At 57.1% G+C, this 16,722-nt stretch overlaps 1 protein-coding gene across 1 annotated transcript in view; it reads right to left on the reverse strand.

Moving 5' to 3' along the window:
• Positions 1-16,722, reverse strand: part of CRISPLD2 (cysteine rich secretory protein LCCL domain containing 2) — a 69,631-nt gene that overhangs the window by 41,184 nt on the left and 11,725 nt on the right. The window contains exons 2-5 of the mRNA XM_028142909.2: positions 9,445-9,758; positions 3,824-3,942; positions 1,151-1,283; positions 625-740 (exon numbers count right to left, since the gene is read on the reverse strand). Of these exons, the coding sequence (XP_027998710.1) occupies positions 625-740; positions 1,151-1,283; positions 3,824-3,942; positions 9,445-9,684 (608 nt within the window). The 5' untranslated portion in view covers positions 9,685-9,758. The remainder of the gene's footprint in view (positions 1-624; positions 741-1,150; positions 1,284-3,823; positions 3,943-9,444; positions 9,759-16,722) is intronic.

A 16,722-nucleotide genomic window follows, 5' to 3' on the forward strand; every position in this document is an offset into this window, starting at 1 on the left:
ACCACCCTCTACAGCAGCGGTTCTCAACCTGTGGGTCGCGACCAACATGTCGGAACTGCTAGCAGGGTCGCCTAAGACCATCGGAAAACACAGATATTTACATTACGATTCATAACAGTAGCAAAATTACAGTTATGAAGTAGCAACGATAATAATTTTATGGTTGGGGGTCACCACAACATGAGGAACCGTATTAAAGGGTCACGGCATTAGGAAGGTTGAGAACCACTGCTCTAGAATCCTTGTTATCCTATATAATAAAAGGCTAATATGCAAATTGTCCCCTCAACAGGGAGTTCGATCAGGAGGTGGGGCCGGCCGGCTGGCCAACTGCCTGTGGCCCCTCCCCTTGGCCAGCCCTGCCCCTGATTGGCCCCCCCACCCTGATTGGGGGCGGGGATGGCCCACCAACTTCCCGAGTCCCCTCGCCCTGGCCGGCCCAGGCCGCTCAGCCCCAATTGGGGCAGGCCAGCTAGACACACCCCGCCCCCATGCACGAATTCGTGCACCGAGCCTCTAGTGTGAAATAACGAGGAGATGTCACTGTTGAAGACAGTTTTAGTTGGGTCCTCTGCAGCTGGCGAAAGCATCCCAACCCACAGGACCATGCCGACTTGCTCTTACTTTGGAGAGTAATTGCAGACGAGGTAGACCGCATTCTCCCACATGTCTCCCCAGACGTTCATCCTCGGGCAGGTGTGCACAGCGCAGCCGACCCTGTTGGTGGTGGCCCACACTATCTGAAAAGACCACAGCCCTGCGTCAGAACTCAGGGGCAAGGCACACCAGGGCGACACAGTCTGGCCTGGATCACAGGGTGCTGGTTAGAGGGTCTGTGGCGAAGGGATGAAGGGCCAGATTTCCCCCAACCCACGGAAGATCTAAAATAAACAAAACCAAACACTGACAAATAAACCACGCACAAGGAAATGCCCCAGCGTGTAAAAGTGCCATAGAAGCTTCCAGTGCTTGGTCTCAGTGTTCTACTTGTGAGCCGTTCAGTCCACCAGTTACACTTTGAATCGCATCCAATTGAAGGGAGAAGTTAAGGCAAGGACAGTGGATGTTTTCCGACTGGGCAACAACCCTGCAGGGCCCAGTGAGCGACCGGGGACGGTGGGCTGAGTCCAGGCCACCCCTCCAGGGTTACCTGTGTGTAGTGGGTGCACATGGCCCCCGAGCACCTCTCTGGGCACCAGGGGTTGCACTCGTGGGGGTAAGGGTAGGTGTAGTCCTTCACCTCGTCATACCAGGACTGCACGTGGAACCCGGGAGAGCGATACCTGCAGGGACAGATCAGCTGGTTACGTTCCGGCCACCACACACCCGACAACGGAGGCGGCAGCTGGCAACCACCGCCCAGGGGTGGCCTGGAGGAGAGGCTCCTTCAGGGACAATAGTCCCCAATCCTGCCCAGCACCTGTTAGACATGCTATGACCCAAATCAGCAAGGGGCTTACCTGGGCATCCCCAGAGTGTCCCTCCGGTGGCCCACATGCCGCCTGAGTGTCCAGGAAACGTTTACCTGGCCCCCAATGAGTCATTTGTTTTTTATGTGCATAATGATATATGTATTTTCATGTACATTTGGGAAAATATATGCAGTCCATGAACCCTATATTTTGCTTAAGACAAAACTTGATTTAAGACATTTAAAGTGAATGTAGAAAAAAATAATGGAGTAAATAGTTAAACAGGTGACGCGCAGATGGGACACCCCCTGTGGCCGGGGAGGGTCTGGAAGCTGGGAAGGAGGTAAGTTATGGGGCCCAGGCAGATGGCCCCACCACCCGCCAATGGATGGTCATTGTTGCTCGGCTGCCTGGGGGAATCCGGGGACTCAAATGCAAAGTGGGGAAACTCATTCGGGCCCAGAGCCTGTGGCCTACAGAGCTCTGCAGTCAGTGCACACACCCTCCTGAAACCTTCCTATTTAGGGTTTCTCACTGAGCCTCCTCGGCCGCAATAAGGAGGGCCCGGGGTCATCACCGTTGGTGGCCACTGCCCCTCGCTGGGCCCCATCCGCCAGGCTGGCACCGGTTATTTTCTCAGGAAAGAAAATAAACTGGATGCAAATCCCAGGTCGCCGTCGCCAGTGAGTGTAAACAAAGCGGTTTCAATAAAAAGAGAAAGGAGGCGCGGGGCCCGGCCATTTCTGAGAGCGCTGCGGTGAGATGGGCAGTTAGAGGTCTTGTAACAATTACTGTCAGAGCCCAGAGCGCGCGGCAGTGGTCAGTGACGTGGCTGGGGAACGGCCTGCGTTCCCGGAGCGGCCGGCCGGCCGGGGAAGGAACACAGCCACCGAGCGGCAGAGCGAAGGGACACCCCCTACCCGTCTGTCCCCAGAGCCCAGCCAGGCGGGGCCGGGGGGGTGGGGGGGGTCCAAATGAGGAGCTCTTTGGGAACGCGAGCTAGTCGCATTCACCAGAAGGGGAGACCTTGGTGTCCTCGGCCCACCCACCCCACTCCTCAGAGCTGTCCTAATAAAGTAACTCAAACGAGCCAACACAAGCAAGCGACAAGAATGGGATGGCTAAATGAGGCTTGTCTACTCGATAGCCCAGAGGCAGCCTGGCGAGATGCTAACCATGACAACTATGCAGTAGGGACGCTGTCTGGTATTGTATGAGAAGGGGGAAAAATGAATTAAAAGCTGTCCTGGCCACAGTTACAACTGCGTCGAAATATGCCGGCCGACAGCCAAAGGCTACAACGGGCGCCCGGAAACTGAGAGGAGCTGCAGCGGGCGGTGGGAGGATGGATGCTTCCCCCGCAGACGTCCCGTCCAGGGCCGCCGCGGGCTGACTTTACAAAACGCAGAACCACCGGAGGAGAGAGTGCCCCGTGGATCTGCTTCCATGAAGTCATGTCTCCCCCGACCCAGCGTGACACCTGCCCCGGTTTGTCCTGAGAGGGAGCAGCCCTGAAGGAAAGCGAGCAGCTCGTGGCCAGGTTGAACTCCGGGACTTCAGCCGCTGAGAAACGTCGGGGGTAAAGTCGAGCAAAGCCTGGCCTGTGTTTTGAGGGGATATTTCAGGTCCTGTTCAACTTTCCGGTGATTAGGACAAAAGGGAGGTGGGCCTGAGGCCCTGGCCTCCCTGGGTCCGATTCGGAGGCCGTGGCACAGCACGCTGGCTGTGGCTCCGTCAGTCTTAATTGGTCAAAAGACATTCTCTCCACGTTCTCTGATGAACCCAGCCCCAGCCTGGAGGGGACCTCCAGCCGGGCTGCGTGCCTGCGTATGTGGCCCAGTTGACTTTGGGGAAAGTCAGGGAATGACAATCAACTGACCGCTGTCAAGTGCCTCCCAAGGGCAAGGCGCTGCCAGGCCAGGAGGCCTTGGGGGTTCAGCGGTGTGAAGGAGCCCCTCCATGGCCAGACGAGGGGGGCGGTGAGGGACGCCTGCCCACGAGGTGGAACCTGGCTGGGCCTTAAAGAGTGAGCAGGACCCAGACGTGCTGGGGCAGAGGAGACGGTACGGACCTGCCACTGAAGGGGCGAACATTCCCGTCTTCCCAGCGTGCCCAGCCAGCTCCTTCCTGTCGGCTGCAACTGGCCCAGAAGCCCTTCCGAGGAGACGGAATGGAAAGCCCACGCTCCAGAAACCCCGAGTCTATTGGTCGGCGTCTGGAGTCAGCAATCAGGCTCACATCCACTTTGTCAATTACTCAGACGTGTTCCTGGGCACAGAGCCTCTGTCTCCCCAGCCGTAAACGGCATGGGTGGTCTCCTGCCCTCTTAGTGGGTGATCATGAGGGCTACGTATGATAATGATCAGTTCACATTGTAAGGAGGGGGAAGGGGAGGGCACGGCGGCTCTTACCTGCCCCAGTGCACGGCCAGGTTCTGCCCAATGGACACCAGCAGACTGGTGGGCCCGTGCTCCCAGATGCACTCGTGGGCCCACGCCGCCGCCGACCTCGCCAGGTCTTCATCCCAGGTCTGCAGGGGGAGGAGAGATGGCACCTTCAGTCAGAGTCAGGGATGGGTGTAAGGTCCCAAACTGCTGTGACGCCTCCCGCCGAGGCGCCAGGTGAACCCGCGGCCGGTTCTGGGCTCGGAGGAGCCTGATCCACGGCTGCCCTCAGAGCTCCTGCTCCACCTGTAACCTGCCGGGGACCTTGGGTAAGTCCCTTCTCTCAGCCTCAGTCTCCTCACCTGTGAAATGGGGGATGAATACGTCCTGCAGAGGGATGGTGGTGATGGTTGCACAACAGTGTGAATGTACTTAAAGGTGCTGAACTGTACACTTAAAAATGGCTAAGATGGTAAATTCTATGTTATGTATATGTTACCTTTTTTTTTTTTCTTTTTTAAGTATCAAGAAATGCCTTCAACTTGCCCAGCCCTGCTCCCCTCTGGCATCATGACCCAACCTAAACCAAGGGGGCTGGGGCAGGGGCCTGGGCCAGAGAATCTGCAGGCAGGCTCCGCAGCCGGCCCTGCCTCCCAGCTGGCCCCGGGAACACACGTGACTCCCCGGGAAAGAGCAGAGAACAAAGCAAGCGGGTCATTTCTCTTCTGCGGAGGAGCAGACGCCAAGCGGCCCTCCGAGCCCGCTGCGAACCAGCTGCTGCACCGCCGCCTCCCAGTCCCTGGGCAGATGCGCCAGCTCACGGGCAGGCAGGGCCGGCCCCGCTCCATGTAGCCCCAGCCCCTGGCGCACAGTAGGTGCCCACTGAACGGCTGTCCGGGCAGAGCCCCCGGGGCCTGTCCAGGAACAGGGGCTGCTTAAACCAACTGCGAGGCCCCAGGATGGCCTGTCACGAGGCTGTGCTGCCCGCTCCTCCTTCTGTCCGGCTGCCCTTTCCAGCCAAGACTCCTCACATCCGGGGCAAGTCCTGCCCTCGGGCAGAGCCCCTGGGGACCCACTTCACACCCCTGACCCCCCTCCCATTGATCTGGGGACCCTCAGATTCATCCCTCGCCAACAGCGCCCCACCTTCAGTGCCACCAAGCCCCTGAGCTGCTTCTGCCTGGGATCGCTCCCATGTCCAAGCAAAGCCTGAATGGGGGTGGGGGGTGGGGGGGTGGTCAACCCTCCCAGGACCACCCTCAGCCAATGGGGACAGGCCTGTGGATAAAGGCACCCACCTCCCGCCTTCAGGAGGGCGACCGCCTGCTGCTCCCTTCACTCAGCAGATCCCGGCAGATCCCACCCCCACCGGGACCCCCGGAGTGCACTCTGAAGTTAGACTCCCTCCCTCCTGTCTCCCGGACTCATGGGTCAGCCCCCAAATAGACCACCTGCACCAAGTCAGTGACTCATTCGTCTCCAAGCAGGGGAGAGGTGGGCAGTGGGGATGAGGGCAGCTGGCGCAAGACCCCTCTGGAGGTGCCCCGCTGAGGCCCTTCCCAGCGTCCAGAGAGGCAGGGCAGAGCCTGGGCGGGCGCCGGTCCCACCCTGAAGGTCACGGGCTTCTCAGAAGCTCGCTATTTATTCTGTGCACGGCTCAAGAGCGATGTGAACCCTGCCTGCCGTTGGTCTGAGTCCATAGCATTTCCTACCGCTCCGAGGGGAGGGGCGCGGGGAGGGCAAAGACCGAGTTGGGCAAAGAAGACTGGCCAGGCGGGACCTCTGGGGGGTTAAGGCTTTTGACATTCTGGCTGGAGACACGCAGACCTGATGTCTGGCCCACAGCAGGACACAGCCACGAGAACCCAGATCTGCCCTCCCTCCACTTGAGGCTGAGCATCCCCATCCTGCCCACCCTCGCCTCCCACCCTCCTCTCGGCTCCAGCCATGCCTGCCACACAGTAGGACCTCAAAACACTGCTCCCCAGCCCTGGCCGGGAGGTCAGTTGGTTGGAGCATTACCCGTCAGGACACATCTAAGTTGCGGATTCAATCCTGGGTCGGAGCACATATGGGAGGCAACCCGATCCATGTTTCTCTCTCACCTCTCTCTCTCTCTCTCCCTCTCTCTCTCTCTCTCTCTCTCAAATCAATAGAAACATATCCTTCGATGAGGATTAAAAAAACAAAAACACAATGTTCCTATGCAGAGCTGGCAGTCACGGGTCTGGCTGTGTGGTGAGCTGTTGACAACTGACACTATTGATCAGTGTCCTTTCCACGCAGTGTTACATGTCTCGACTATCACCCAGAATAATGCATGCGTAAGTAAATGAGTGAATGCACGCGTGGATGAATGCACACACAATGAAGCTCACTTCCCCAGCTCACGCCAGCCCTCACGGACCTCCTCCAGTCCCCACCTGCCCCTCCTGCTCCCTACCCCCCACTCAGCCTGTGCTTCCCCAGCGAATGCTTGCCCTCCAACTAGTCCATGTAAGGCGCAGGTGGACATCCTTTAGCCCTCAAAGGGACGACTCGAGGAAGGAGAAGGGGAAGAATAGGGCAGTGAGATGCACTGGTGAGAGCGTTTGTGTCAGGTGAACCTGGGTATGACACCAGGCTCTGCCCTTGCTGGCTGTGTGACTTTGGGCAAGTGGCTTCACCTCTCTGTGCCTTTGTGTCCCTACCTCTAAATGGGATAATAGTATCTGCTGGAATAGGATTTGGGGGACGGCTGAATGAGAGCAGGCATCAAGCCTCGGGCGGGATGCAACGTGTCCTCCGTAATCAGTACCACCTTTAACTTCCTCAAGAACCTACTATGTGACGAGGCAGTGCGGGGCCCTGTACCTCTGGAGCTGCCATCATCTGAGCACCTGCCACTTGCCAGAGCATTCGCACCATTTTCATTTTTAATTGTCACAACAGCCCTTGAGGTATGTTTTATTTTTCCATTATTGCAGACAGATTAAGGCTAAGGGAAGTTTATTTATGGCACTTGTCTAAGATCACACAGCCAGGAAGTTAGAACTTTAACAACCCAGTCTTATCTGGCTTCCGAGGGGTGTCATCCTATCTGCATGCTGTCCCCAAGTCCCAGTCCCACTCTACTAAATGAATAATAGTTACTAAAGTAATAATAGCAACAGTATAGTTAACGTTTATTTAGTACTTATCATGCATTACCTCATTGACTCCTCCAAGCAACCCTACGAGAAAGGTACTTTTATTGTCACCATTGTGCCGTGAGGAACGATAAGCACAGAGAGGCCAAGTAGTCTGCCCAGAGCCACACAGCCAGCAGGTGGCCGCTACCTAAACCGAGGCAGGCTGGCTTCGGAGCCTGCTCACTTATAAATCCTCAAAACATGTTATCTTTAAGTCTTTGGAACTTTAACACTCACCCTTCAGTGCTGAGTCTATTTCAAAGGACTGTGGCTTGAAGCCTCAGCAGGCAGGGCTGAGCAGGAAGCTACGCTTTCAAGACACTTTCTCAATCGGTGCTGCTTGTTCGGGTGGAAACAGGAGCAGATGGGCAGCACTGGGCCTTAGGTGCAGGGTGGAGGGGCTGAGCCTTGACTGCCTTCCCTACCAGACGGCCCCTGCACAGAGGCGTCCCTCACAGGCGTCCCTCACAACGCTCAGTTTCCCTGACAGGCAGGCTATCGAGACCTAAGGACCCAGATCCCAACTCCAATCCTGGACTATCACGATGCTGACAAAGAGGAGGAGGCGGCAGGCTCGGTACAGGCTGTCCAGGAGGCCCGGCCTTGCCTGCTGCCTATCTCGGCTCCCTTCACTCGCCTCAAGTCTGCCATACAACCCCTGACGAGCTCAGTGCCGCCAGGAAAAGACCAGCAGAAACCCAGCCTGTTCCAACAGAGGTGGGAGGCAGCCAGGACCCCGGGGCTTGGGGCTCCGTCAGCTTCAGGCCAAGGAAAATACCGCTCCCTGCGGGCACCACTCGGGGCCTTGGGGTGGAAAGAGCACTGGGTGACCTGTCCAGAGAGAGGTGTCCTTCCCCGATGGGGACCAAGGTCAAACCCACAGGTCGAGGAAAGGGTGGGGAGCAGTCTGTTTCCAAAGCCCCAAAGAAATCTACCCCAATTTCCTACAGCTTTGACCTTAAGAAAGCCTGCCCACGCTGCCCCGTGCATTTTGAAAGGGTGCCCGTTCTTCCTCCTAAAATTAGCACAGCCCCTTTGGAATAAATGCCTGGATGGTTCTCTTAAGGGAAAAGAGGAATGTTTCATAATGACTTCCCGAAGCCTTGCTCGCAGGGCTCTGCCAGGACGGGTGACCCGTTCATCTGCCCTAAGCGGGTGACGGGCCACCTAGTGTGGGTTCACACAGGGACAGTGAGGGGCTCACAGGCGCACGGGCACACGGGACGGTCCCCAACACGCGCGCTACCCAGGTCAGGGCACAGGGCAACAGGAAAGCGACCGCTGAGTCCCCGGGAAGGAGGGCGTGGCCTAGGGTGCGGGCTGCAGAGGAGTTGGGACAGGGAAAGTGATGATGGGAACGTGTTCTCGGGGAGGGAGGGCGGCTGTCCCCACGCTGCATCCTCAGAGGACACCCAGAAGACCTCTCTGGCCAAAGGGGAGGGAGGGAAACTAGTCATCAAGACAGACAGGGCTCCCGAGAGGAGCCTGGGACGCCAAGCAAGAAGCACTGGGCTCCGTCCTGGGCACAGCGGGCCCCAGAGGCTCCTGAGCAGGAGAAAAGTGGAGGTGTAGGCAGCGTAACATGATGGCAGGACTCAGAACGAGCTGGATGAGGGCAAAGTGGGCAGCGAAAGCCCCAGGGCTGAGGCTGTGCCCCTAATCAAGGCGAGACAGGAGCAGGATGGGAAGATGGGGTGGGAAACGCATTGGCTACAGAGTGGTGGCTGAGAGCACAGGTCCTGGAGTCAGCTGGACTCGGGTTCGAACCTGGCTCTGTCCCTGCCGGCTGTGTGACCTTGGGCCTCAGTTTCCTAATCTATTAAAATGGGCGAAATAACCGCACCTATTTCCCAGGGCTGGGGAATGGGAGATGGTACCGACAGGAATGGAAATGGGTGAGCGAAGGCATGGGGGAGAGGGGAAGAGATCTGGACCTGGGAGAGCGGGCTGCCCCTTCTGCTCCTAAGTGTGGGGTTTCTCCAGATTCAGAGGGGACCCCCACACTGTCCCTTTTCCCGTCTCCCTCCCAACAGACACCTTATCTCGCAGACTCGGCCACGCCCTCTCGGACAGAGAAGGTGCCGGAGGAAGATCTAGCCGCCACGGTAACCACAGTAACTCACAGCCCCGGTGTGAGGTCTGCGCTCAGTTGTCCCAGGAGCCGTGGCAGCACAGGATGCTCACAGTGGAAACTGAGGCTCAGGCTGGTGTCTAGGCCACACAGGTGGGAGGTGGCAGCCCAGCCCCGAGGCCCTCCCACTCCGCCTTCCGGAAGCCTCAGGGCAGCACGGGGGCTGAGCTCAGGGAGGCGGCCTCTGCTCACGGGTGCTGCTTGGCGGGGCATCGAGAACAAGGCAGGGGACCCTCTGCCGCCCGGACCGCGCCCCCCCCCCCCCCCCCCGCAAGCCTGCCCCACAACAGTGACTGGGGACAAAGCAGAGGGAGCCCAGGCCCCGGGCCCGGGGCGTGCAGACTCACCATGTGCTCCATGTTGGAGGCCGGCGGGTGCACCTGGCCCCGCAGCTTGTTGTGCAGCATGAGGATCTCCTCCTGGTCCGACCTGGGGATGGCCCTGCGGGCCCGCGAGTGCGGCTCGTCCTGCCGGTATTTGCTGAGCAGCTTCTCCAAGTGCGTGACGTTGGGCAGGAAAAAGCCTTGGGCTCCACAGACCAGCAGCACCAGCCCCAAGGGGACGAGGCCATTCAGGACGTAGCTCATGGCTCCTCTCCTGCAGCCGGAACTGGGGCGACGGGGCGGCCTGGGCTCCTGGGGCAGAGCTGGGGGCTCGGGCTCTGGAAGGAAGCAGAGGGCAGCGGGAGGCGGTCGGTCAGTACTGAACCAGCTGAGGTGTTGGCTTGAGCAGTGACCGGAGTAGATAGTATTCGCCCCACTTTGCAGATGTGGAAACTGAGGCTCACAAAAGCTAAATAACCCAAGCCCCACCGACAGGAAACGGCAGAGCTGGGATTCAAGCGGAGGGTTTCCAGCAAGGCAAGCTGGCCGGACTCCACATACGACATCCTGGCACCATCTCTCCTGGACCCAAGTTCCCTGTCCCATCTTTTCTCATCGCGAGTCAGCATTTCTACTCATTCAGGACTCGGGTGGGTCTATGACTGGATCAAGTCCTAGCTCCTGCTCCCAGTGGAGATTGATAAGGTCGTTCACATCGCCAAAGGAGTTGCCCTGAACCAATGCTCCTGGTCCCCGTGCAGGTGGACTCAGTTTGCCAAATGTGGTGAACAGGCACCCCCAGACCCCGCATGGCGGAAGGCTCCTCTTATCACGGCCCACACGGTCGCCAACACTCCCACATGTCACCCAGCCCCGGCCAGGAACCAGCTGCCTGCTCTGGAGCAGCAAGTCACCTGTCAACGTGATCCTCAGAGGAGGTGACAGAGGAAAGAGGGAGGACCTCCAAGGCGGGGTGGGGGGCTGTGTACCCCACTCTCACCCCCGAGCCTGCCTGGCAAACCTGCTCAACAACCAAGCACATGGTCTACTCCAGACACTGCCAGGCATTGCCCTTTTGGCTGCTAGGTTAATGGTTCCCACGGGTAATCAGTGCCCGATGCACACATCAGGATGGTGACCTGTTGTAGGCTGACAAAACCAACAGCAATGTGAGGGGACAGAGAGGGCGGGCTGGGACTCCCCGACCTTCGCAGCACCATAGCAGAGCTGCACTTCCCAAAGCGCGTTCCTGGAACCCTAACTCTGACGCTTGTCAGGGCTGCGGGGCTGTGGGACACATCGCCCCTCTCAGAGAGACTGCAGGAAAAGAACGCTCTCTCACTTTTGTGACCCACCCAGGGTCTCGGAGGTCCTTCCTTGCCTTCAGGCTACAAGTCCTTTCCCCCAGCTAATCCTCTTCCTAACCTTTCTTCCCTGGCACTCGCGTTAGGAAGAGCTGCCTTAGTCTTCGAATACACCTACTAGCTTTAAAGTCCCAAGGTCCAATTTCATTAGGTGAATTTCCTCCGTGCCTTTTGTGCTTTCTAAAAACTCTTCCTGAGCATCTACATGGACCGGTCACTCCATTCACATCGTTTCCAATCCCAGGACAGTCCGTCAGGTCGTCTGTCATCGCTCCCATTTTACAGATGAGTAAGCTGAGGCCTCGGGTGGAGACACAACAAGCCCAGGGCTGCTGTACTAGTAAGTGCAGATGCTGAGACTTGACGCCAGGTGTGGTGACTCTGAGGGTCCAGGATTTTCGCTCGTGCTACCCTGGCTCCTCTCTCCCTGGAGGCCAGAGGTCTCACCTCCACTAAAGGCACACAAACTGTGATCCTCCTCCTGGCTGTCGCCTGGTCTGTAAAGATAAGGCAGGGCTTGAGTGAGTGTGTTCATTTACGTCTCTCTTCACCTCTGCGTTCTCCCCAGGGAGAGCTATAAGTCACCTGCTGACCTTCATTGAGCACCTATTTTGGGCTAGACCCCGGGACGTGAAGATGAAGAGGACACTGTCCCTGGCCTCAAGGGGCTCCCAGGCCGGCTGGGGAGATAGGCGAGGAAAGCCACAGCCCCCATCCGGTGGGACAGGCTGACTGAGGACATCACAGGGAGCTGGAGGGCGGGGCTCCTGGGTGGGAAGGCTGCCGGCCGTGCCTCAGTGCTGACCCACTTGGAACCCTGAGAGGCTTGATCTTCTCAACAAGGCTCATTAGTGACAACCAGGTGCTCAGCAGTCGCGCTGGCTGGGACCGAAAGGTGGCAGCCAGAGGGAGGACACCCTCAGGGGCAAGACACAGAGTGGAGCAGGGAGGGGAGGAGCCGAGCCTGGAGCCTAGAGCCTGGACAGTAGAACTGGAAATCCCAGGAGGCAGAGCAGAGGCCAGTTGCTCTGGGAAAGAGGCAGTTCTCATCCCCGACCCTGGAAACTCTCCAGGGTCCTGACGGAGCCCGAGCTTCAGATAAAAATAACCGCCATCCAGAGGGGAGGCCTGGCGCTCTCTGGCATGAGCCACATGTGGCCTCCTCCTGGGGAGTTCCCTCTGGGGCAGAGACCGGGAACTGCGGGAAGGACTTCTGCGTGCTCACGCGCCCCACTGGGACTCAGCCCAGTAATGCAGAGCCCCTCGGGGTCCCTGATGTCTCTCTCAGGTTAGTCACCCCACCATATAAGAGCATTTCCCAGCTGCAGAAGGCCGGGCCGAAGGAGATGCCAAAACACACTGACGCTGGACCAAGACTTGAGACGAAGTGACAGTGCGGACTGACATCACGAGGCGTCCACTCTGGCATCACAACACTTATGTGCTTTGCGCTAAAGAGCTGGAGGGGCGGGCACCCCAAAGACGTGAAACAGGAACTGCTTATATAACTCAACTGTGGCTCACCGACTGAATCCTGGGTTTGGTTTAAACTGCCAATGGGCACAACCCAAACGGCTAACAGTAGGGCTAATCAGTAAATAAATCATGGGGTGGTCATGGGTAGAACAGTATACAGCAGGTAAAAGGAATGAGCTAGCGCTATGTGAGTGTCAGCATAAATAAAATTCAAAATCATGCTGGGCTTTAAAAAAGCAAGTTGTAGAATACTATGCTCATTGTACCATTTAAGTAAATTTTACAACATAAACCATATTTTGTATATTTTTGGATATACATGGGCATATACACACAAATATTTATATGTATATATTATATACACGTATCTGTATGTTTGTATTGTCTACATGTATGTATTTGGATGTGTGTGTGTGTGTGTGTGTGTGTGTGTGTGTGTGTGTATGATAAAACCAGGACTGAATCAGAAAAAGTTTATGGTGGTGGTGGACTCCAAGGAAAGAGCGATGGAACTGAAAGAAGAATGTAGGGACTTCATCTTTATCTTTAATACTAGAGGCCCAGTGCTGGTCCCTCAGCCCAGCCTGCACCCTCTCCAATCTGGGACCCCTTGGGGGATGTCAGACTGCCAGTTTAGGCCCGATCCCACAGGGAAGGGGCCTAAACCAGCAGTTGGACATCCCTCACAATCCGGGACTGCTGGCTCCCAACCACTCGCCTGCCTACCAGCCTGATCACCCTCTAACCACTCCTCTGCCAGCCTGATCGATGCCCAACTGCTCCCCTGCCAGTCCAGTTGCCCCCAACTGCCCTCCCCTGCCGGCCTGGTAGCCCCTAACTGCCCTCCCCTGCTGGCCTGATCACCCCCAACTGCCCTCCCCTGCCAGCCTGATCACCCCCAACTGCCCTGCCCTGCAGGCCTGGTCGCCCCCAACTGCCCTCCCCTGTAGGCCTGGTCACCCACAACTGCCCTCCCCTGCCAGCCTGATCACCCCCAACTGCCCTGCCCTGCCAGCCTGGTCTCCCCTAACTGCCCTCCCCTGTAGGCCTGGTTGCCCACAACTGCCCTCCCCTGCAGGCCTGGTTGCCCACAACTGCCCTCCCCTGCAGTCCTGATCCCCTGCAACTGCCTTCCCTCCCCTGCAGGCCTGGTCGCCCCCATCTGCCCTCCCCTGCAGGCCTGGTCCCCCCCAACTGCCTTCCCTCCCCTGCAGGCCTAGTTGCCCACGACTGCCCTCCCATGCCGGCCTGGTCACTCCCAACTGCCCTCCCCTGCAGTCCTGGTCACCCCCAACTCCCCTCTCCTCCTGGCCCGATCGCCCACAACTACCCTCCCCTGCCAGCCATCTTGTGGCAGCCATCTTTGACCACATGGGGGCGGTCATCTTGTGCAAGGGTGTGAGGGTCAATTTACATATTACCTCTTTATTACATAGGATGTTATTTCTACTTTAAAATCTCAAGCAAATATGGACATGCGCACCGCTGCTCACTTGAGGTGGACAGGCTGAGTCGGCAGGAACTGCAAAGCTGTAAGCAAAGCAGGCGTCCTCCAAGGCCGGGCCTGGGTGGTGAACGCACCCTGTGGACTTGTCTACTTTAAAACAAAGCAAAACACTGGCGCATGAAAGGGCAATGAAACCACTGAGGGTCCCACGTGCATCCTTCTGGCATGTCCCCTGCACAAGCGCAACCTTATTCCAAAAGAGTCAACAAGCCACCTGCCCTCTAAATAGGAAAGGTCCTTGTGCGAAGGTTCCAACGAGAACTGATAAAGCCTCAGGTGGAGTTTTAGAGTTGGGAGGACCAGGGAGTTTCCTGGAACGTTCCCAGTGGAAGAAAGCAAAAGTGAAACGATTTCTTCAAGCCTTCTCCGCCCTGCCAGTCACTGGCCGGGAAAGCCAGACTTGCCCTGGGTCCCACCATCTGTGGCACCATGCTGGGCGGCGTGTCCAGTATACTGTCGGGCCTGACAGAGGTTTGGCCTGACTGGGGCTCAGGGTCCCTAAGGGTCCATGTTGGAGAGGGGCAAAGCCTGGATCTTGATGCTCCTGCTAAGTTGGGGCAGCAGGAGGACACTGATGACTTAAGCAATAGAAGGGCTGGCGTCCCCCTCATGTCTGTCTGCATTCCCAGAGCCCAGCAGGGTGCTGGCACAGAGGAGCGAGCACACGGTTCTGGGCTGGGTTGTGTCTCTCATAACTTCCTATGTGGAAGCCCCAACCCCCAGCATCTCAGAATGTGACTGTATTTGGAGATCGGGCTTTTAAAGAGGTGGTGAAGTTAAATGAGGTCATCAGGGTGGGCCCTGATCCAATACAACGGGTGTCCTTATAAGAAGAGGAGGTTAAGGACACAGATACACACGGAGGGAAGACCGTGGGAGAACACAGGCAGAAGACGGCCATCTGCAAGCCACGGAGAGAGGCCTCAGAAGGAATCCCTCTGACACCTTGATCTCGGACTTGCAGACTCTAGAACTGTGAGAAAATAAAAGTCTGTTCTTTAATCTCCCCAGTCCAGGGTCCTTGGTTACTGCAACCCTACCAAACTGACCTGAGCATCAGACAAATGGATGACAGGGTCATGTTCCAAATACCCTGCTGGCCACTATACAGAAGGAGGCAAGGCGGGAACAGAGAGGCAAATGAGGAGGCAAGGCGAGGGTCTGGCTGGAACCTGCAGTGACAGTCAGCCCATTTCGCAGGCAATGCCAGCACCTTGGCCTGTTCTGACCACTCAGCTTCCGCTGCCCAAGCAGCTCAATCAGAACTTCGGGCCAACCACTTCAGTCCCTTTTCCATTTACAATTTTTTTTTTTTTTAATAAAAAGCTTTTTACAAATGAGACATACACATTGTCCAAGGCTGCCTGGAGCTTTCCAATGACAAGTACACGCTCGCCCCCAGGGAGGCTGGCAGGGGGCTTAAGAGGGAGACCTACTGTGTGCCAATTGCTGCATTTCTCAATTCACCTCCCAAAGTCTCAGAGGTTTGGGTTCCACTATCCCATTTTAGAGATGAGGAGACTGAGGCCTCTGGTGTTTAAGGAATCCATCCAAGGTCATACACCTACCCAGCGAAAACCTGGGTTGGAACGCAGCTCCATCTGACCTCAAAACCCTTTCTTACTGCCACTCCATGGATTTCCTGTCACCACCCAGGCAGGAGGGGGGCCCCACCAACCCTGTCTTCCTCTGCAATCCTCTTCGCCCTCCTCTGCCTCCTGGGAAGACTGCTGGGCTCAGTGGAGCTGAGGCAGTGGGCCCCGGGGCAGACGGTGGCTCTGCTGATGAGAAGGCACCAATGTGTCACCCCCAGGGGACTGAAACCTTCACGTCATGGTGACATTTCACCAAAACATGCCCCTGTTATTGGGCTTGGAACCCTGCCAACCTCCATCTGCTAACCAGCCTTTGACTCAAATGTGGCCAGCTGACCTCTGACCCCAGGCATTGATGCGTACTCTCTGTAAAGCGCTTTCCACCTGCTGAGGTCCCAGCTGTTTTCCTAACTTCCTGGAGGAGCTCGAACTTTGGTACTCGGACAGCACGGCCCACACTCTTCTGCCCCACCAACTCTCCTAGGGTTGCCAACGTGGCGTGGGGGGCAGGCCCCTCCAAAGGCATTTTCTAGAGAAACCCTCTTCAGCATTTTGACATCCCGGGCCTCATGCCACCCCTGGAAACATCTGCCGTGGACGGTTCCAAGATACGGCAGAAATGCTCTCTGGAAGATCTTGTTCTTTTTCGCCAAAGTTGCAAAATCCCAGCCCAGCAGGTCTGCGGGCATGATGAAGCAGACCACAGATATGATAAAGACACCAAGGTCTCATGGGAACATCCTAGACAGCAGGCCACTGGAGAGGTGGGGAGGGACCAACAAGGCTTTCAAACCCCGGGGCCGGCAGGGGGACCCGAGCATGGTGACTGAAGTCACAGGAGGCAGGTTCCTGCAGCATGGCCCGGAGCGCTCAAGGGCTTTGATCTCTGCTGCTTTCAACCCCGTTTTACAGAAAACACAACTCAGTCCGGGAGACACTGCCTGGTGTTTGGGAGGTTGTGTAGCTAGTGGAACCACGACTCAAATCGAGCTTTCTGCCGAAACCGGTTTGGCTCAGTGGATAGAGCGTCGGCCTGCAGACTCAAGGGTCCCAGGTTCGATTCCGGTCAAGGGCATGTACCTTGGTTGCGGGCACATCCCCAGTAGGGGGTGTGCAAGAGGCAGCTGATCGATGTTTCTCTCTCATCGATGTTTCTAACTCTCTATCCCTCTCTCTTCCTCTCTGTAAAAAAATCAATAAAATATATATATTTTTAAAAATCGAGCTTTCTGAAAGCTTGGGGAGCTCTCCACAGCGCGACGCCCCTCCCACCTGGCCAAGGCTCTATGGGCACGTAGGGGTCAGCAGATCTCCGTGTTCCCAGTCTAGCAAAGGGCCTCCTTGACGGTGACCTCCTGGG

Source organism: Eptesicus fuscus, chromosome 21 (assembly GCF_027574615.1).
Source record: "Eptesicus fuscus isolate TK198812 chromosome 21, DD_ASM_mEF_20220401, whole genome shotgun sequence".
NCBI lineage: Eukaryota > Metazoa > Chordata > Mammalia > Chiroptera > Vespertilionidae > Eptesicus > Eptesicus fuscus.